At 41.0% G+C, this 21704-nt stretch overlaps 1 protein-coding gene across 3 annotated transcripts in view; it reads left to right on the plus strand.

Annotated features, from left to right (window-relative positions):
- CapaR (Capability receptor) overlaps window positions 1–21704 on the plus strand; it is a 531594-nt gene that overhangs the window by 201820 nt on the left and 308070 nt on the right. For all 3 annotated transcript variants that reach the window (XM_065217358.1, XM_065217375.1, XM_065217367.1), the window contains exon 4: window positions 11682–11832. In XM_065217358.1, the coding sequence (XP_065073430.1) occupies window positions 11682–11832 (151 nt within the window). The remainder of the gene's footprint in view (window positions 1–11681; window positions 11833–21704) is intronic.

Below are 21704 nucleotides of genomic sequence, written 5' to 3' on the forward strand. Positions count from 1 at the left end.
AGAAAAGTTCCATTTCCCTACTTTTCCCCGTCTGAACGAAAATTGCTTTAAGAGCCATTCCATGTAGCTATCACCCTGCGTGTGGCAGGAAAAATAATCGTTCACTGTTGCCCGCCCAATCTGGATCCAATCTGTCCGGATTTCATCCAGTCATCGGTCAGGTGTGGTTGGGGAATAAATCTCTTTGTTTAATGTACTGTGGCACTATAAAATGGGCTCATGTATTTTTACGGGACAACTGAGACCCGGGAGCAAAATCATTACCGTCTGGATTGATCATAAACTTTCCAAGGGCAGGGCTTTCCGTACCGTTTTAAGTCCTACGCATTCGACAAACCGAGAGACATTTGAATATTATTGTGTTGAACTTTGTTCGGATCACCAAACGCCAATTTGCCCTCTCTTCTCATTCCACTACTCTCGCACGCATACAATGATCCGGATGTAAAAATACAATGGCCGGAGGGGACGTAAAAATTGGAAAACTTCTTTCATATCATCAGTAGGATCTGCTGTATAAATATTTGTCATTCGGCACTTGGCCGTCCCCACTTTGTAGGTAGATTTTCTACCTACACAAAGACTTCTGTAGTTTACCCCCGGAAAACAATAAAGCGCTTAATAAGCACCCTCTGAAATCCCAATTGCTATTTCAAATCCAGTAAAATATTTTAGGTAGAGCATTCCGAAAGGCGGGGAAGCACGTCAAACGTGTATCACAGAGGGGTTTCCGCAAAGCTTGGAAGATGACCGGTAATCAATGATAACCGCATTTTTGACGTAGGACTACGTCTTTGATTTCTATATGGGGGTACACTTTGTGAAAACCGAAAATGGAACATGTAACAAATTAAGAAAGATTTTGAACGTTAATAACTCAGCTACCCCTGGTCCAATTTCAATAATTTTATCACCAATCGATCAGAAATATGGCTACGCATTGATAACAATGCTTCCGAATGTTTAATTTCATCAAGAAACTATTGAAAAACTGGTAAATGTTCAGCATTGTCCAAAAGCGTCGAATTAACTAACAAATCCACCAATTACCTACATGCATATGCTGCTTCCCCAGCACAGTCGTCAGAGAGTAGTAAGTAGACGAAACAAGTCGAAGTGGCATTCGCCTCCGATCCTCGGGCGCGTGCGAATAGGGAGGATGGAATTGCGTAATATTTTACACACTCATCGCCATGTTCAGAACCAAACGCAAATTCTTCGAGATAACCACCATCCGTCGTCTGGCTCGCCGTGGCGGTGTCTGACGTATCTCCGGTTTGATTTACGAGGTGTGCTGAAGGTGTTCCTGAAAAATGAGATCTGTGATGCTGTCACCTGCACTAAACACGCCAAGCGTAAGCGGCCATGGATGTCATCTACGTTTTTGAAGTGACAGAGACGCACTCTGTTTGGTTTCAGAGGTTAAATCATCACCAACATTGGAAACAAAACGGCTCTTTTCAGGGCCACCAAGCTTATTACAGTAAAGAGTAGCAATAGAATTCATCTGCCTGTTTTTCCATATTCAGAACCACCGACCACACAAAATGCTCATGTGATCAAACTGGAAGCAGGGATACAAATTGTTTTGATCAACCTTGATCAACTTTGAATCGCCACGGCCGGATATTTTCGATGGAAGAAGCAACAATCTAGCATCTAATTCGACGAAGACGGCAGGAAACATTTCTGGATCAACAATAGAATAGGGCCCATCAGCATTTGTAAACAAACCGTTCCAAATCCTCACAAATTGAAGGCCGCTCACACAAACCAACACCAACATCTTGTAGGTAGAAGTTTCCCCTATCCGATGATGGTGTTGGTTTGTGTGGGTGGCCTTCGCTTTGTGAGTAAAGGGCTTTGGAACGGTTTGTTTACAAATGCTGATGGGCTCTTTTCTATTGTTGATCCAGATTTGTGAAGCCGAGTTATTTACGAAAGAGAGTGTCGATGAAGAGAATCGATCAATGTAGATAGGACCTATTGAAAAGTGACCCGAGATTTGTTTTCCGTACTGAGCTCCAATGCTACCGACGCCAGGGAGGCAGCTCCCAGAGATGTTATGCCTTAGAACATGCCGATGGCGCCGACTGAGATTGGACCCAGGCCTGCTGGGGTGAGAGGTAATCACGCAAACCACCGGCGCCGATATCTATCACGGCGAATGAGAACGACCCAAATTTGAGTTTAGTTATCTCAGAAATAAGAAATAAAGTGCAGGAACTCAGCGATGAGTAAATATTCCTCATGTTTTCCCAGGTTTTTCCAGGATTTTCCAGGGAAAAATTCCCGAATTTGAGAAGATTCTCTGCTTGTTCGTCAAGCAGTTCAGTCCGGTATTTGCTCGCTCTGTCGAGTTGTTCGATAGTTATTCCAAACGTTTATTCGCGTCGTCAGTAGTGTCGGTCGCATCGTGTGATGGGAAGACAGCGCTCCCGGAGCAGGCTCCGTGAGAAAGCGGAGAAGAACAGTGGTGAGTGTAGCACGAGTGTACCTATTTCAAATAGGTACGCTACTCTTCCCACCGATGTTGGAAATACCACCACCGCCACGGTGAAGCGATCCAAGAAGAGGAAGAAAAACCAAGGCCAGTCCGATGGTGCGAGTGGACGTGATGACGTCACAGCAACGAACGCCAGCGACATCGGTGATTTCGGCGACGCCATCGACAACGAAAATTCTGCCGGCCCGAGTGCGGCAAAAGTGAAGCTACCTCCGTTGGTAGTGAAAAATGCTCATCTTAATGAGCTCATCGCGGATCTAGCGACGCTGGGCGTTAAAGCCGAATACAAGTTGGGCAGAGTCGGCACCAAGGTGGTGCTCCGTACCAAAGCGGAGTATGACTTGGTCGTCGCCCACCTGAGGACTTCCAAGGTGGAATTCTTCACCCACGACATTCCCGGTGAGAAACCATTCAAGGTCGTCATCAGGGGCCTACCAAACTTCGACCCGAAGTTTATCGAAGCTGAAATCAGGGACCGGTACAAGCTGGCCCCAAGTGCCGTCTATCGGATGACAAGAAGAGACGAGAATGTGAAGGCGTATCCGGATAGCCTTTTCCTGGTACACTTCCAGAAGGGAACGGTGACACTCAACGCGCTGAAAGCCATCCGCTCCATCAATTGCATCATCGTCCGCTGGGAGCCATACCGTGGCGGCCATCGCGATGTGACTCAGTGCCAACGGTGTCTGAACTTTGGACACGGCACCCGCAACTGCAACATTAAGCCACGCTGCGGCAATTGCGCTCAAGACCACGCCACTTCCGACTGCCCTGCGGATGGAGCTGTGGTGTTAAAATGCGCCAACTGTGGTGGTGCTCACCAAGGTTCCGACAGACAGTGCTCCAAACGCGAGGACTTCAAACGGATCCGAAAACAGGCGGCAGCTAACAGCCAACCAGGACGCAAGAAGGACAAAGTCCCGGCATTTCGGACGGAGGATTTCCCGCCTCTTCGTGCTCCTCAGCAAAGGCAAGCGAATTCGCGGGTGCATTCCGTTCAAGCAACTTCTGGTGATTCTGCTGGCCAAAGCTCTCCATCCCCCCCTGGAGTCTGGAGACAACCACCAGCGCAAAACAACAACCCCGATCTGTTTTCAGCGGATGAACTGATGGAAATTTTCGTCAACATGACCGGTGCTCTACGTAAGGGCCGCAATAAGCCCGAACAGATCCAAGTGCTCGGTAAGTTCATCATCCAGTATGGTGTCTAAACCGCTAACCATCGCTACCTGGAACGCTTGCTCTGTAAGAGCAAAACATATTGAGCTTGCCGACTTCCTCCGCCAGCATAGCATCGACGTGGTTCTTCTAACTGAGACCCACCTAAAGTCCGGTGACAGCTTCTGGTTGCCTGACCACAACATTATCCGGCTTGATCGCACCAGCTCCAGGGGGGGTGGTGTAGCGGTCATCGTCAGAAAGGGAATCAAGTTTTGCACTCTGCCCCACATCCGCACTTCTATCATCGAGGCCATTAGTGTTGGAGGTGGAATCACCAACTGGAAACGTCCGGTTCATCGCTGTTTACTGCCCACGCCAGTGTACCGCAAGCAACGGATTAGGAATCCAATTCAAGAAGGACCTGACCGCCATCACCCGTACTAGCTCCCGATTCATCGTTGGGGGCGACCTGAACGCCCGCCATGAAGCTTGGCGGAACTACCAGAGGAACCGGAACGGATGTCTATTGTTCGACCACGCACAACATGGATTGTATACTGTGCAATTTCCGGACGAACCAACTTTCATCTCTCCAGCGGGAAATCCCTCCACGCTGGACTTTTTCCTGTCAAACATCGGACTATCCAAGCCGGAGGCGCACAACGATCTCAGCTCCGACCACCAACCGGTGGTGACTGAAGTCGGTGTCAACGTGGTTCCTGCTAGAAGCTGCCTGCGTAAAGACTACCATCATGTCAACTGGGTGCAGTACGGACGAATGGTGGACAGCAACATCGATGAAAATCCACTGCTCAACACCGTAGATGACATCGACCGGACGTTGAAAGGGCTCCAACAGGCCATATCCATGGCTGACGAGGCATACGTTCGACAAGTTCCTGTGAGGGGTAAGTTTGTTGCTATTGATTCCCACACCCAATTACTGATTCGGTTGAGAAATGTTCGTAGACGCCAGTTTCAGAGGACTGGAGACCTGGTTAAAAAACGTGAAATGGCCGATCTGAATAGGCAGATTGCTTCCAGAATGGACTCACTCCGAAATGAAAGTTTCGGGCGTGTTGTCCAGAATCTGGATGACCGCTCCAGACCATTCTGGAAGGTAGCCAAGGTCCTGAAAAATCATCCCAAACCCGTTCCACCTCTCAAAGTCGAAAATGATGACGATCGGCTTTTAATCACCCCACAGGAGAAAGCAAATGCGATCGGCGAGCATGTAGCTTCATCGCATTTGCTTGGCTCGACTATCCAAAGTCCGCTCGATGATCAGGTTGCGCAATGCGTTCAAAACCTAGATACCTCCCCTTGTGTCGTGCCTCCGGCGGATATGATTACAGTACAACAGATTTGCTCAGCGCTGAAATGCACCAAGAACATGAAGGCTCCCGGGTTTGACGGTATATTCAACTTGATCTTGAAGAGACTCAGCATGAAAGTGCAGTCTCTTCTAACCGCTATCTTCAACAGATGTTTGGAACTGCACTACTTTCCAAGCATCTGGAAAGTAGCAAAAATCATACCAATCCGCAAACCCGGTAAGGATCCAACATTGTCTTCAAGCTACAGACCAATCAGCCTCCTTTCAGCGCTGAGCAAATTGTTCGAGAAACTCATTCTCAATCGTTTGCTCAAGTTTGTGGAGGAAAATAACATTCTCCTTCCGGAACAGTTTGGATTCAGAAAGGGGCACTCTACCAATCACCAGCTAGTACGGGTGATGAATAACATCCGAAGTAACAAAGCTGTATCCAAGTCCACAGCCATGGCCTTGTTAGACGTTGAAAAGGCGTTTGACAATGTTTGGCATGACGGACTTGTGTACAAGCTTTCTAACTTCAACTTCCCATTACATCTGGTTAAAATCACCCGTAACTACCTTCAGCAAAGGTCGTTTAAGGTATCATTGAATGGTTGTCTTTCAGACACGTTTTCCATCCCAGCAGGAGTCCCGCAAGGCAGTCTGCTGGGCCCCTTGCTTTACAGCATTTACACTTCCGACATTCCTCCCCTTGGAGACGGTTGCGTGTTTTTCCTGTTCGCAGATGATACCGCAATAGCCGTCAAAGGAAGGATGCCTCGCGAAATAACGAACAAACTTCAACGATGCCTTAACGCCTTTGCTGATTATGCCACCACGTGGAAAATCAAAATCAATGCCTCCAAAACACAAGCGATCATGTTCCTCCATCGGCAATCGCCCAAACTAAAACCGGCTCCTTCTTGTACTGTAATTATGTATGGCACAAGGGTTGAGTGGTCCGCTGAAGTAACCTATCTCGGGATGTTGTTCGATGAAAAGCTCCTCTTCCGTTCGCATGTGGAGAAAACCGTAATCAAGTGTTCTGCCTTGGTTAGGTGTCTGTATCCGCTGATTTGCCGCAGATCCCGCCTCTCAAGGGTGAACAAACTGGCCGTCTACAAACAAATCATAGCACCTGCGATCCTCTACGCAGCTCCGGTGTGGGAATCATGTGCACAGACTCACAGGAACAAAATTCAGGTCGCACAGAATAGAGTGCTGAGGATGGTTCTTGATCGTCCTGTCGACACTAGAATAACAAATTTACACGAAGAGGCAGGAATTGCCAAAATAGATTCAAGAATTAACGAAATTAAGACTAAATTTGCAGAAAAATGTAATTTATCAGAACAGCCGGCGCCGGTGGTGTAGTGGTAAGCGTGACTGCTTTCTAACACCCCAGTGGGTCTGGGTTCAATCCCAGCCGAGGTCGGTGGGATTTTTCTGAGGCATAAAAATCTCTGGTCACGTCTTCCTTCGGAAGGGAAGTAAAGCCGTTGGTCCCGGCCCATGTGTGTGTTGAATGGGTGCGATATCCTACGCAGGTGTGGAAGCTGCCTTCCTGCACATTCGATTGCCGTCAATGGATGGAAATCGATGTCCGTCGGTGATTGGCACTAGATTGCGGAACAGAGACCGACGTTAAATAAAGGAAAGAAGAACATGCTTTGATAAGCAATTTGTATATAGTAGGTTAGGTGTATATAGTAGTTGTAGGTTAGTTGTAGTTGTAAATAGTAGTTATAAGTAGTCTCCTTTTTTCCAATTCAAATCAAACCAATCCCACCAAGGTGGTCATACTTTAAAATAGGCCTGACAGGACTAGTAACTGTAAATAATAATTAAAATCTCAAATGAACTAAAGTTGAAAAGACGCATCTGTGTCACTTGAAAAATTCATCAATGTAAACCACACAAACACAAGAAATAAAGATAATTTTTAAGTCAAGTAAGTCTGGTATCAGCTGCATCGATACAACTTTCCGAACTACCTCGTGAAGATCATCAAAAACTACTACTCATTCCAGGTCTACTTGAACAATGTCTCCTCTGATACGTTCAACGTTGATGCAGGGGTCCCTCAAGGTAGCCTGCTTGGGCCTATCCTATTCAACATTTTCACGTCAGACGTTCCTCCCCTGCCGGGTGGTGGTATCCTGTCAATGTTCGCAGATGACACCTCCATCATCTATAAGGGTCGAGTGATCCGTGCTCTGGCGAGTAAACTACAATCAGGCCTGGATGTTTTGTCCGACTATTTTAAGAGCTGGAAGATTTGTATCAATGCAGCTAAAACACAAACCATTCTGTTTCCACATTCGTATTCACCTCGGCTTGTCCCGCCTGCTAACGTCAAGATCCATCTTGATAGCACTCCCATTGAATGGTCGAGTGAAGTAGTCTACCTTGGTCTCACCCTCGATAGCAAATTGCTATTCCGATCCCATGTGGACAAGACATCCACCAAGTGTAACATCTTGATCAGGTCGCTCTACCCTCTGATAAACAGGAAGTCCACCCTGTCCCTCAAAAACAAGCTTGCTGTCCACAAGCAAATCATTCTGCCGGCTATTGAGTATGGTATGCCAATCTGGGAGAGTTGTGCTAAGTGCTACCACTTAAAGCTTCAGAGGATCCAAAACAAGATCCTCAGAATGATCCTTAACAGTCCACCGCGAACTCGTAATTCTGAGATTCACCACCTGGCCGGTCTTCAAACACTCGAGGAGCGAAAGACTTCCACGCTGGAAAGGTTCAGAGTCGCCTGTCTGCGATCAAACCACCAGATCATTCGTGATTTGGCAACCTAGTTTAAGTAGTTAGGTGCTCAAGTAGGTAGGTTATCAAATTTTTAAATTCAAACCAAAACAATCCCACAAAGGGTATCCTGTAAATTAGCGCTAAACGCAATCATCACATTAGAATAACCAATTAACTAGAACAAAGATGAAGAGCCAAAGGCTAACCAATTGAAATGTTAAATCAAATGTTGAAACATAAAACCCAGAAAATAAACGTAAATTTTACTACTACTGGTATCAGCTCATTTTCGCTTCGGACGGCGTGGTGAGCAATAGCAGCAGTAGGTCGTGGCAAAGGAGGTGCCAATCGTCATAGCAAATTCTTCGAGATAACTACCATCCGTCGTCTGGCTCGCCGTCGCAGTGTCTGACGTATCTCCGGTCTGATCTACGAGGTGTGCTGAAGGTGTTCGTGGAAAATGAGGTCCGTGATGCTGTCACCTACACTAAACACGCCAAGCGTAAGTGGCCATGGATGTCCTCTTCAATAAAACGGCCCTTTTCAGGGCCATCTAGCTTACATCAGTAAAGAGTTGGAATAGAATTTATCTATGCTTGTTTGTCCATATTCAGAACCACAAGCCCCCAACGACCACACAAGCTTGGAAGCAGGGGTGCAAGTGATTTTGATTGATTATCGTAATCAACTTTCTTTTTGAAAAAGATTACTACAAATTTGGATCGCCTACAATTCAAAACCGGAAAGAGTTGAGATAATAGATATTTCAGGCATAACATTTGATAACGGCACAAAAGCATTTGTAAACAAACCTTCTTAGGCCCTTTACACGCGAACCAAAGTACGCCCACGCAAACCAACAACATCATCGCATAGGGGCAACTATCACCTTTCCGTAAGTGGTATTGGTTTGCGTGAGCGTACTTTCGGTCGCGTGTAAAGGGCCTTAGAAAGTTTGTTTACAAAAGCTTTTGTGCCATTATCAAATGTTACGCCTGATATAAGACCACGTAGTCCTACGTCACCATTGCGTACAACCCCATAAGGCTGTCCCTTGTAGTTTTTTTTTTGCCTTGATCTGTTTTTCCATAGATCTTGTTTTCCGTACTGAGTACCAATGCTACAAACGCCAGGGAGGCAGCTCCGACACCTGAACCCTACCTATCGACCCATCAACTCATTGACCGAAGACTCTTCGAGCACCATCCATCAAGATACAAAAATCAGAAATGCGTTGAAAATTACTGAAGACTTATACTTTAGTTCGCGTGTTAAGGGCCTTAGAATGTTTGTTTACAAATGCTTTTGTGCCGTTATCAAATGTTATGCCTGATTTGATCAATTAAATGAACTTAATGCTCTTCACATTTATTCCGTCCACTAGCGGTCCTACGTCAAGCTTCCGTTTGTGCCCCTAGGCACAGACACTTCTACTTTTTTTTTTTTTTTACGTAGGACTACGTCTGTCATTTCTATATGGGGGTACACTTTGTGAAAACCGAAAATGGAACATGTAACAAAAATATGAAAGATTTTGAATGTTAATAAGTCAGCTGCCCCTGGACCAATTTCAATAATCGTATCACCAATCGATCAGATATATTTCTACGCATCTGTTAAATTTAAGATTTCTTTTTAAATGTCACCATTGAAAATTGCACGATTGCACAACATTTGCAATGATTAATAAAATTATCACCGATTATCTGTGAAAAGCGATTTCCCTTACACAGATTTTAAAGTTGAATTCCATCCGGTCTTACCAAACGGTGTTTATTCAATCACCGCGTGGTGAGTGGTGGTGTTCTCCAGAGCACAACGAAAGGCTCCCCGCAAGCAGATAGCTATCAAGGCTGGCCTCAACCGCGAGCTGCAGCCGACATGAGCATTCATAGAAGGAGGAAGAAGCCGAGCCGCTATTAATCGGAATCAGTAGCTCTTCCTGAGTCGCTGTGGGCCATCTATGCCAAGCGTGTCAGCGTTATTCCAAACAACATACAGGTCACCAGCCTCATCTGTGTTTATCAGCTCAGCATTACCCAACCATCACTACAAAACGGTTCTTTTCAGGGCCACCATAAATTTGTAAAAGTATATTTTTTGGACATTTGTCAACGTCATCAATCGGATGTCAGTTCCCATTTCAATGTACAGCTAGAATGAAAGGATCGCCCACGCAAATCAACATCACTATCAGGTAGGGTAAGACTTCCTCCACCCGACGGTAACATTGGTTTGCGTGGATGTGCCTTGAATTCCTAAAAATCATTGAGAGAAGTCATTGTTTACAAAAGCTGTTACTTCTAATTCCAGCTCTATCTAGATATGTGTAAATCTAACATACCATGTACTTTAAGGCAACATTGGGAGTGCGATTTAAAAAACCAAAGCCGGTCGCGGCATGAAAGTGGTCTGATTTTGATCCAGAGATGATGGATTTTGATTCTTAATACGCCAATCGATAGGATTTTTTTCAATGAACCTGTTAAAATTAAGACTTTATCATTTTTTTCAAAAAGGCACTATCGAAAAATGCACGGATGAGCAACTGTTGCTATGACAATTAAAATTTTCACCGAAAAGCGATTTTCCTAACACAGATTTCAAAGATGAAATCCATCCAGCCTCACCAAACGGTGTATATTCAATCACCGCGTGGTGAGTGGTGGCGTTTTCCAGTACACAATGAAAGGCTGCCTGCAGTCAGCGAGCTGCAGCCCACATGAGCATCCATAGAAGGAGGAAGAAGCCGCGCCGCTATTGATCGGAATCAGTAGCTCTTCCTGAGTCGCTGTGGACCATCTATGTCAAGCGCGTCATACTGTATAAACAGAGAGAACCCTGGACAAATTCCTATTCCTACACAAAACACAAGCTCCTGTTGCAGTTTACAAATAAGGTTTATTACAGGCGTAACCTTTGATAATGGTACAAAAGCTTTTGTAAACCCTTTACATGTGAACCGAAGTACACTCACGCAAACCAACAACATCATCGGATAGGGGCAACTCTCACCTTTCCGAAAATGGTATTGGTTTGCGTGAGCGTACTTTCGGTCGCGTGTAAAGGGCCTTAGAAAGTTTGTTTACAAAAGCTTTTGTGCCGTTATCAAATGTTACGCCTGATATAAGACCACGTAGTCCTACGTCACCATTACGTACAACCCCATAAGGCTGTCCCTTGTAGTTTGTTTTTGCCTTGATCTGTTTTTCCATAGATCTTGTTTTCCGTACTGAGTACCAATGCTACCAACGCCAGGGAGGCAGCTCCCACACCTGAACCCTACCTATCAACCCATCAACTCATGGACCGATGACTCTTCGAGCACCATCCATCAAGATACAAAAATCAGAAATGCGTTGAAAATTACTGAAGATATTTTAAAAATAGCGAAACATGTGATTTTTGATTGATGCTCGAAAGTTAACCAATTTTGTTAGAAGTGGTGGTTAGTTAATTTAAAAATAAAATCAAAAGCGTGTAAGGTTGTGAAGGTTTTTGTAAGGAGTAACCTTATCTCTCACATCACATATCTTATTAAAAGTTACAAACTTAGAAATGATTATTTTTACTCCAGAATTTATCTTTGAAGTAAATCATGGGACGTAAGCAAATATATCATGTAAAACTAAATGTTCCAAGACCGAAACATATGCGACGCGACGAAAAGTGCGGATGATTGAATTGAGTTTCTCGCTGATTATTCTGTCTTTAAGGACACCTAGCATGCAGTGTTCGAAAGTCGGTCGATTTAGATTCAACTCCACAGCCCTGTTTTTTTTAATATCGACAATTTAACATCGAAAAACATGGTAAAATTCTTGTAGTACTTCTTGTTACAGAAGTTTTTAATGTTTTTAATTTTTAATAATTTGGGGTACTTTCATCTTCAGATGTTATTGACATATATTTTTGTTCCATTTCTCTTCTCCACAGGTCACCATCCTTTTTACCGGTATCCTGATTACCGGTGTCATCGGTAACCTGATTGTGTGTCTGGTGATCATCCGGCATCCACAGATGCACACCGCCACCAACTACTACCTGTTCAGCCTGGCCGTTTCCGATCTGATCCTGCTGTTACTAGGTAAGCTTGAAAGACAAAAAAAAAACTGTTTATCAAACAAATAAAACTATTGTGTTAGTACCATAGAGGTAACTCTAAGACCAGAAGGTCCCGAAGAAACGTGCTCAAACGGGCTCAGCTCTGGTAGGGGAAATGACGGCTTCGGCATGACAGACTATTTTCGGCAACACAAATTGAAACACTATTTTCACTGGATTTTCTTACGAAAACACTTCGCTGAATGCATGCAAACGATACTTTATGCTTTCAGCTTCAATTTGACTATATTTTTACCACTGAGAAAAAGCAATCTAGCAAGGTTTCCTTGAAATGCAACACACGCACTACAAATTGTAGCTGATTTCGAGTTGCCGATAATAGAACAGCAGATTTACATGTAGTTCAAATGGAACGGTTGCCGAAGAAAAACTGGTTGCCGACAATACTCGCTCTCACTAGAGAAGATTGGAGCTTTTTAAAAGCGGTTCAAAACAGTTTTTGACAATTCTTTCGACTGAAATTGTTAGAGCAGCTGGCAGCAAAAGATTGTAAACAAACCAATACTGCATATGTGTGCGTTCCTTAGAGAAAAAGGCTATAGAAAGAAGGTCGCTGCTTAGGTTGCCGAGAATACGTAAATTCCCCTACTATCTTCGGTCTCAAGCTAATCGATGCACCCTTCGAAACATAGGAAAATCCACGAATCCCTCATTTTATCTGTCAAACTTTCATAGTGAATAAAAAAAAACTTAAGGACTGAACACAATGATAGCGGCATAGCGGCAATCGCAAATTATCCAATACACTGAAATCCGTTTGACAACCCACTATGAGTGCGTGGCGGCAAAAGCGGCATTGTACTAAAACGCGTTTTTCGCAACATTATGGAAATACGCGCTGCGGTTGAGCGGCAGCCTGAGAAGTGCTCAACGCTTTCAGTTTTATTTTTTGTAATTTTGAGTAAACCAGAACCTTCAAGACGTAAACCAAATAATCATCCAAGGTCGTAATATGTAATCAGAACCATGCATTCGAACATATTTCGGGTACGCCCGAGGAACTGGTCAGGCACCCACATGCGATACATCAAATTACATGATAATTCAAAAATATGATCATTGGTGGCCATATTGAGTACTGAAGACCATGTTAGCCAGATCTGGACATGTTCCGGGTACCCCCGGGGAAGTAAACCTACACCCTCATGCGACACACAAATAAGATCATTGGTGGCCATATTAAGTACCCAGTACCACGTTGGCCAGATCCGAACATATTACGGATACCCCCGGAGAAGTGAAACTTGAACCTACATCCTCATGTGACACACCAAACGATATGAGAATTCAAAAGTAAGAACATTTGTGACCATATTAAGTGCTCGGGACCCCACTGGGTGCTCCCGGGGAGATTCATAAATTGCTCGAAATTATCCTGAAGCCAATGGAACTTCACTGGAGTTCTCGGAACTTCCTTGAAATTCTCTTCAGAACTTCTCTGAAGTTCTCCTCAGAACTACTGTGAATGTCTCCTTAGAACTACTCTGACACTCTCCACAGAAATATTCTGAAGTTCTCATCAGAACTACTCTGAAATTCTCCTCCGAATTTCTCTAAAGTTCTCCTAAGCACTACTTTGAAGTTTTCGTCAGAACTACTTTGAACTTCCCAACAAACAATTGAGAGCTCTTATAAAACACCTGAGTTGATCAAACGTTGAATAATAGCTTCCAGAGTTGAACAAGAATGTAGTTGTATTGCCATTTGATTAAAAGTTTTAAAAGCTGTTGGATCACTCTTAAATGATTGTTTACGTTCGATTTAACTAATGCTTTATAAGACCTACGATAACTTTTATAGCACCTTAGTTAAACTGATTCACAAGAGCTATATAGAACGTGGAATAAACGCATCAAAACAAACCATTGGGAGCTCTTATACAACACCTGAGTTGATCAAACGTTGAATAATAGCTTCCAGAGTTGAACAAGAATGTAGTTGTATCATAGAGGTAACTCTAAGACTAGTAGGTCCCGAAGAAACGTGCTCAACTTTTTGGCTCAGCTCTGGTACTATCTTCGGTCCCAAGCTAATCGATGCACCCCTCGAAACATGGGAAAATCCACGAACCTCTCATTTTATCTGTCAAACTTTCATAGAGAATCAAAACAAACATAGTTTAGTGCTAGACATTCGACTAGAATGGGATACGTTAATCGTTGGCTTGGGACCAATAGGCTAGTCAAGTAGTGAGCCAATTTTAAATCGATAGTTTCCACCGGTTGGTTGTATTGCCTTTTTGGTTAAAAGCTTCAAAAACTGCTTGGAGCACTCTTAAATGATTGTTTACGTTCGGTTAAACTGTTTGACAGGAGCCATATAGGATGTGGAATAAACGCATCAAAACAAACCATTGGGAGCTCTTATACAACACCTGAGTTGATCAAACTTTGAATAATAGCTTCCAGAGTTGAACAAGAATGTAGTTGTATTGCCATTTGGTTAAAAGCTTCAAAAGCTGCTTGGAGCACTCTTAAATTATTGTTTACGTTCGACCAACCACCAACCACAATTTTGTTGCTAAAAATAGCACAAGTGATAGGCACGTTTATATGACCATAAGGCAATGATTATTCGACTGCAAGAGAAGTCACTCAAGATGAGCTTCATATACTTCTCTCATATGATCAAAATATGTATTCAAGAATAGAGCAGATGGAAACAGAAGCGGCTGGCAATCCGGGATCATGAGTTCGAATCTTGCTTCGAGAAACCCTCGGTGAAGTAGAGGTAAATTATATATAGGTGTTATATTAATAAATGCAAACATTAATTTAAGACATATATCATATTATCAACGATAACATTTCTAGATAAATTCTCTCAATTAATGATTAGAGAGATTAATTGAAAGAATATCAGTCAAAGATTAAACAGATGCCTGTTGCTACTTCCTCCATGATCACAGAATGTTAATTATGGCATAATTACATATTTTTTCAATGTGCACAAATCAATTAAATTAATAAAAACTGTACAAGCAATTATTTTGGCGTACCACGACAATTGTTAAACTAATTTTAATCTGTGAATATTGTGAGTACTTACACAACGGTTATTAAGGAGTCATTAAAAAGTGCTATAAACGTTTTTCACCGCTTGCTGTACAATGATTATTTAGGAGTCATAAAAGAGTGCAACAAACGCCTCTCAGGTTTACTCTCTACTAAATTTCAAAGCAGCTGTCAAGAAGTATCTACAAACGTTGTATAAGAGCTTTCACCAAAATAATAAAGCTTGAGTTTAAATATGTATCTATAAACGTTGTATAAAAGTTGCTTCTACTCCTATACCGCGTATACATATAATGCTGTAGTTGAACAGGTTCTCCAAACCAGTGTAAACAAGAGTTTTACAGAAGTTGTAATAAACAAATTGTGCAGTTATTATTCAGCATGCAGTTGAATAAAATCACAATGGAAGCGTTTCTTCAACAAGAAATTGATTTTGGGTAAACGTTTTACTGAATACGTTAGACAACACCTTTGTGTTGCAGTTGTATAGGTTCTCCAAACCAGTGTAAACAAGGGTTTTATAAAAGTTGTGGTGAACACATTGTGCAATTATTATTCAACATGCAGCTGAACAAAATCAAACCGAAAGCGTTTCTTCAACTGGAAATTGTTACTTGGGTTCTCCTCAGAACTACTCAAAAGTTCTCCTCAGAATTACTTTGAACTTTTTCTTATGAACTATTCTGAAGGTCTCCTCTGAATTACGTTGAAATTCTCCTCAGAACTACTCTGAAGTTCTCCTCAGAACTACTCTGAGGTTCTCCTAAAAACTTCTCTAGATCTTCGATGAAGTTTTCAACATTTTCCTGAAATGTACGAAGTTGTCTGAATATTCTCTTGAAGATCTTTAAACTTTCCCGCAAGTCGGGACTAGACCTGTGCGCCGTCGCGCTGTGCCGCCGCCGCCGACACTTTTTCACACGCCGCCACCGCCGTGATCACTCTTAACACGCCGCCGTTATAATTTTCCATACGCCGTTGATTTAAAGGCTTAAATACGCTTCTAAATTTTAGAAGAGGTATTTCTCGTAAACTGCCCCAAATTGGAAAATAGTACAAGCATGTTAAACGCATAAGGATTCAAACACAATATCTTTCATTGGTGGAAACAGTGCCATAATGACGTTCGGAAGCCAGGGGTATTCTACAGCTGCCAAACCCCCCAAACTTTTGGTTGAATTGCAACATGTATTCGATTTTGACGTTCTAGTTTAATAATAGTTGACGTTTTGATTCAGAAACCTACCCTGTATAATGGGAAAATTAACAGGTTGCGTAGATATTTATTCCGTTTTCATTATTCTTTCAAACGCATGTTCAGTAACAGTCCTCTTCAAGGAACCCCCAGGGAAGTGGCCAGATTATTACATTAGCCAAAACAAGCCGCATTGAGTACCAAGATCCTCATTATAGCAGATGTATTCCGGATTCTCCCGAGCAAATAAAAATAATCTGCACTTACACAATGTTTACATCCGAGAAAATTGCAGAATACACACTAAAACTCTGTAAAACACACTTAAGTCGTAGTATCCGTTTGGGGTGGATAAACTTTTTTTACGTAATTTTTTACCCTTTTTCATTATTTATCACATGAAATCTCAAGAAAAGATATAAACGCCGTATATTCAATGGCAATGTGATAAATAAACATAAATTGATAAATCATGGAGAAACACTCATAAAATTACACTGATTTTAAGGTTTTTCGAGAACAAGGCGATTTTTCTTAAATTTCTCTAACTTTTTATAAGCTCAACCAAATATGCCCAATACTGAACCATGTATGCTGTATTATGCTGAGTCAGCTGCCAAAAATTCAAAAACATTTCTTTTTAACTTGCGGTTTTAGAGCCGTTTTTCTAAAATTTAAGTACAGCTGTACGATCAATTTTGAGAAACACTATACATATACCTATGTTCCGAGTATCATCAAAGCCATTTGAAGAATAGTTCTATCATTTGGGCTACCGTTCGATTATGGTTTTGTTTTATTAGGAAACATTCAAACGCAGCAAACAACTTAAATATGTATTGTTTGCGAAAGAAAACACTGTCTTCTTCATTTTCTCTCGTGTTGGTCCTTAGTTGGCTCAAACCATTAGAGCATTACGACGATTCTGATCAGCTGATTTTTCAATTTATAAATGAACATTAGACTGCCAATGAATGTATGGGAAAAATTTGACCATCAAATTTCGCTAACAAACCATATACAAAATGTTTATTGCCTCGAAAAATGACCCTATGCAAAATTTGAGCTCAATCGGACATGATTTGGGGGTGGCGCAAACGCGTCAAAGTTTGACTTTTTTCACTCTCGAAAATCTCCCAATGAAATTTCGGAAATCGAAAATTTTGTTTTGTTGCCAAATGTCTTAAAAATGCATGAAACGTCGAGTTTTGGTGTTATCTCGAATTTTTTTTTTTTTTTTTTTTCAAAAATCGACTTTCTGAGGTCGGCTTCTAAAACTGTTCACAATTGTCTCTAACCTGCTTATATATAGAATTAAACCACCATTTAGGATCTAATACGAAATAATTCACTAGGGTGGTCCAATTATTCTTCATTAGGGTGGTGCAAAAATCAAAATAGGTATGTAAAAACCATTACTTTTTACCAAACGCATGTATCTGAAAATATCATCATGTTGTGTTTTGGAATTTTTAAGAATCCAAACTTCAAAACCTTTGATGATATTACTTTTTAGTATCTGAGACCACGTAAAATAGAAGCATAGACAGACATAAATCGTAGAATAATTCCGAAAATTGTACAGGACAACCGTTAGTGCTGTTTAGTTTACAGTACAATCAGACGAAAGTACAATGACTTTTAACATATCCACCTAATACGGGACAACCCTTTTTATGTGTTTCTTTTAAATTCCTACCCTATAGAGGTGCCAAAAAAGTACCCGCATAAAGTAGATTGTTTATCTGGCTTCCTTTTGGGTATTAATTAAAAAAACACACACTAACAGTGTTGTCCTACAGGCAAGCAACGGTCTCAAGTACTTATTTCTACGTAAACTTTTCTACCTTGGCTTTTTCTACCTATGCTTTAGTATAAAAAAGGATGCGATCTGAGGATGTATGATCAATCAGTAGTGCGTTTGAAGAAGACAACAAGCAGAGAACTGATAGAGAATAGTACGACAGTTTGTTAAAAATGGTTGACATTCGGCTAGTTGGAGAATATCTGCCGTCGTTCGGCCATTCTGATAACTTGCCGACGTATAGTGAAGTTTTTCGTAAATATATGTTTCATTTGCGTGCTGAAAAAAAAAGTTGTAAGCTTAGTGCCTTCCTAACAATAAAGGAATTAAAGGATGCTTGGAAGAAAAAAAAACTAACACATTTCATAATAATGACATAAGCATAAAGAAAAACTGTTGCTATTTGTCAATACCTGGAAAGCCTTATTAAAATGCAAACTTAGACTGGCTAAGAAAGACGTCGAACAAAGGAACACATTTCATGGATCATTGCGGAGTTTGTTTGATATCGGGAAGAATTTTAAGGCAAAAACCCGTGAAGAAAAGTAGGCGATGCAATATTTGCAAAAACAGCGGTAACAAGCTCATCTTGAAGAAGAAACTGAGGTTCTCCCTACCAATGAAACCATTTCGTGTAGCGATTTTGAGGTAGAAGGGTCAAGCCAAAGACCGGATCAAATTTGTAGTGCAACCTCAATTGAAACATCATCACAAAACGACAGCCAGGCTGGGTCAGTGTACTCGCCTAGCACATCTGAAAGAGCTTCTTCAAAAACAGGTACGTTGTGATGTTTTACTAATGTTTTTTTTTTTCTTTTAGATTGTTATACACCTATTACCATCCATATTAATATATTTTGAACGTTCTAGGTTCTCCAAAACCAGCTTTGACACGTAAATCGCAACTGATACGAGTTGTTACAGTTGAGGTAGCTGCTGCATTGGACCGCTGTAAAGTGAGTGATCGAAATGCTGTGTTTCTAATATCATCGATCGCTAAAGCTTTAGGGCACGATGTTTCATCATTATTGTTGAACAAGGAATCTGTCAGAATCGCCAGAGCAGGAATTCGCTTACAAATGAAATATGATTTAAAAGCGTCGTTTAAGCCAGATATAAATTTAACAGTACATTGGGATTCTAAGCTGCTACCTAACATATTACCATCCAAAGCTGTACCAAAAACCGAGCGCTTGGCCCATAGTTGTATCAGGCGAAGACATTAGCAAATTATTGGCTGTTCCACCCATCGAAAACTCTACGGGGGCACAACAAGCAGAAGCGGTGTACAATGCAGTCGTCAAATGGGGGCTTGCGGACAGATATGATCTTAAATATTGTATGTTCACATCAGAATTGTGACTATTTTATCGTTTGTTTTCAGAATTATGTTTACATCTTTTGATACTACTGCATCAAAAACCGGTAGAAAAAAAGGTGCGTGTCAGTACCTGGACAAATTGTTTAAGAGGCAGCTTATAGGCCTTCCTTGTAGAAACCACATACATGAACTGCTACTTGGCAAAGCTTTTAAAATTCTGAAATTTGAAACGTCAAAGTCTCCAAGTGTTGAGATTTTTAAAGGAATTCCAATCAAAATGGCACATTTTTGAAAAGACTTCATACCACTCAGGTATGGATGATGATTTTTTTAAAATAGCTATTTCGGAAACAGAAAGATTGGCGTTATTGGAGTTTTATGAAAAACAAATTAGAGAGCAACACCACCGTGGTGATTACCGAGACGTTCTACAACTTGCCATTTTATATTTGGGTGGAAAAATCGATGAAAAATTACAGATAAGAGCTCCTGGTGCGTCCCACAATGCAAGGGGATGGCAAAAATCATTTATTCTTTGGAAATGTTTATTCTTCGGCATGAATTTGCTTTACCAGATAAAACTAAAAATCAACTAGCTCGATTTTGTGTGTTCATTGTAAAAAATTATTTGAAAAGTTGGTTTCTTTCTCCGTGTGCTGCGATGGCACCCAACAACGATCTGAACCTGTTAAAAATATTGAAGGAATATGAAACTGTTGATGAAGACGTTGCGAAAGCAGTACATAAAGGAATTTTAACTCACTTGCAATATTTGGACAACAGTCTTATCGAACTACGTCTGTTCGACGAAAATGTAGACCTCCCGGTTAAGAAAAAGGTCATCGAAGCCTTACTTCTATCAGGTAAATGCTTTAATAGATACGTTTGCATTTAATTTTCTAATGATTTTTTTATTACAGATACTCATAAAAACATTACAGCCAGATCCATTGTTGAGTCCAACAATATTTCAACGATTGAAATACACTCGTTTGTACAAGGCAGCAGTGGTATTGAAAACTTATTCAAAGCCTTCAAATTCCGAAGTCGTTGCTGAATGTCGATATGGAGCAGTGGAGTAGTTCCATCGAGTTTAAACATGCCAAAAGACGGGTTCAATGTTTGGAAGTAGTTAATGATAATGCAGAGCGTGGTATAGCATTGATTAAAACATACAATTCAAAACTATCAACGGATGAAGATCAAAAGCAGTGCATTTTACAATTAGTTGAAGATCATCGAAAAAATTCTGATTTGATTTGGTGTAGCTAATAAGGAAATATATGGCAAAATATAAAACAAGTATTTTTCATCTTTTCAGGCAAATGTTCCTCTTGTGTAAAGCTCGTGATTCCCAAAAAAAACAGATTAACGCAATTCAAGATATTTTTACAATTGATTTTAGGAATTTCTGATGAAAAGTTGTGGTTTTTCATATATTTTTGAATTGTTGAACCACACTAATGAAGAATAATTGGACCACCCTAGTGAATTATTTCGTATAAGATCCTAAATGGTGGTTTAATTCGATATATAAGCAGGTTGGAGACAATTGTGAACAGTTTTAGAAGCCGACTCATCAATCTTCTATATTCCATATAGAACTCATGAAAAAAATTCTAAGTCCAAGAAAGTCGATTTTTGAAAAAAAATTGTTTTCGAGATAACACCAAATCTCGACGTTTCATGCATTTTTAAGACATTTGGCATCCAAAAAAAAATTTCTGATTTCCGAAATTTTCGAGAGTGAAAAAATTCAAACTTTGACGCGTTTGCGCCATGTCCGATTGAGCTCAAATTTTACATAGGGTCATTTTTCGAGGCAATAAACATTTTGTATATGGTTTGTTAGCGAAATTAAAAATTACCATTTTCGCTGGCAGTCTTTTTTTTTTTTTTTTTTTAACTCTTTATTTGTTCCAAATTTAAAATAAATTACATTTCATTTTAACCTAGGTGCTCCAGTTACTGCAGTAACGTACCAGCCTTAATTGTTATGATATATATCTAAGTGTTTTTACATTGTTCATGTCTTGGCAATTCAGTATTTTAAACAGGTTTTTTAACCTGCATGTCAGTATAACAATTGATATCTTAAAACTAAAAACTAAAACTAAATCTTATCTAAGTATAAAGGGAATTAATCGTTGCAATTGAGGATTGCAACGATTTTTGCCTGAAATTATTAATTATTTTGTTGGACATTTGTGCTAAAGTCTCAACATTCGAAATTCTATGTACTTCGGTTGTACTGTACCAGGGAGGCAACTTCAAAATCATTTTCAGAATTTTGTTCTGAATCCTTTGAAGTGCTTTTTTCCTGGTAGTGCAGCAACTAGACCATATTGGCACAGCGTAAAGCATGGCCGGTCTAAAAACTTGTTTAAATATTAGAAGTTTATTCGTCAGGCAAAGTTTGGATTTCCTGTTTATAAGAGGATACAAACATTTTATATATTTGTTACATTTGGCTTGAATGCCCTCAATGTGATCTTTAAAA

Source organism: Ochlerotatus camptorhynchus, unplaced genomic scaffold (assembly GCF_037179485.1).
Source record: "Ochlerotatus camptorhynchus isolate MF236.1 unplaced genomic scaffold, CSIRO-AGI_Acam_v1.1 ptg000007l, whole genome shotgun sequence".
Classification (NCBI taxonomy): domain Eukaryota; kingdom Metazoa; phylum Arthropoda; class Insecta; order Diptera; family Culicidae; genus Ochlerotatus; species Ochlerotatus camptorhynchus.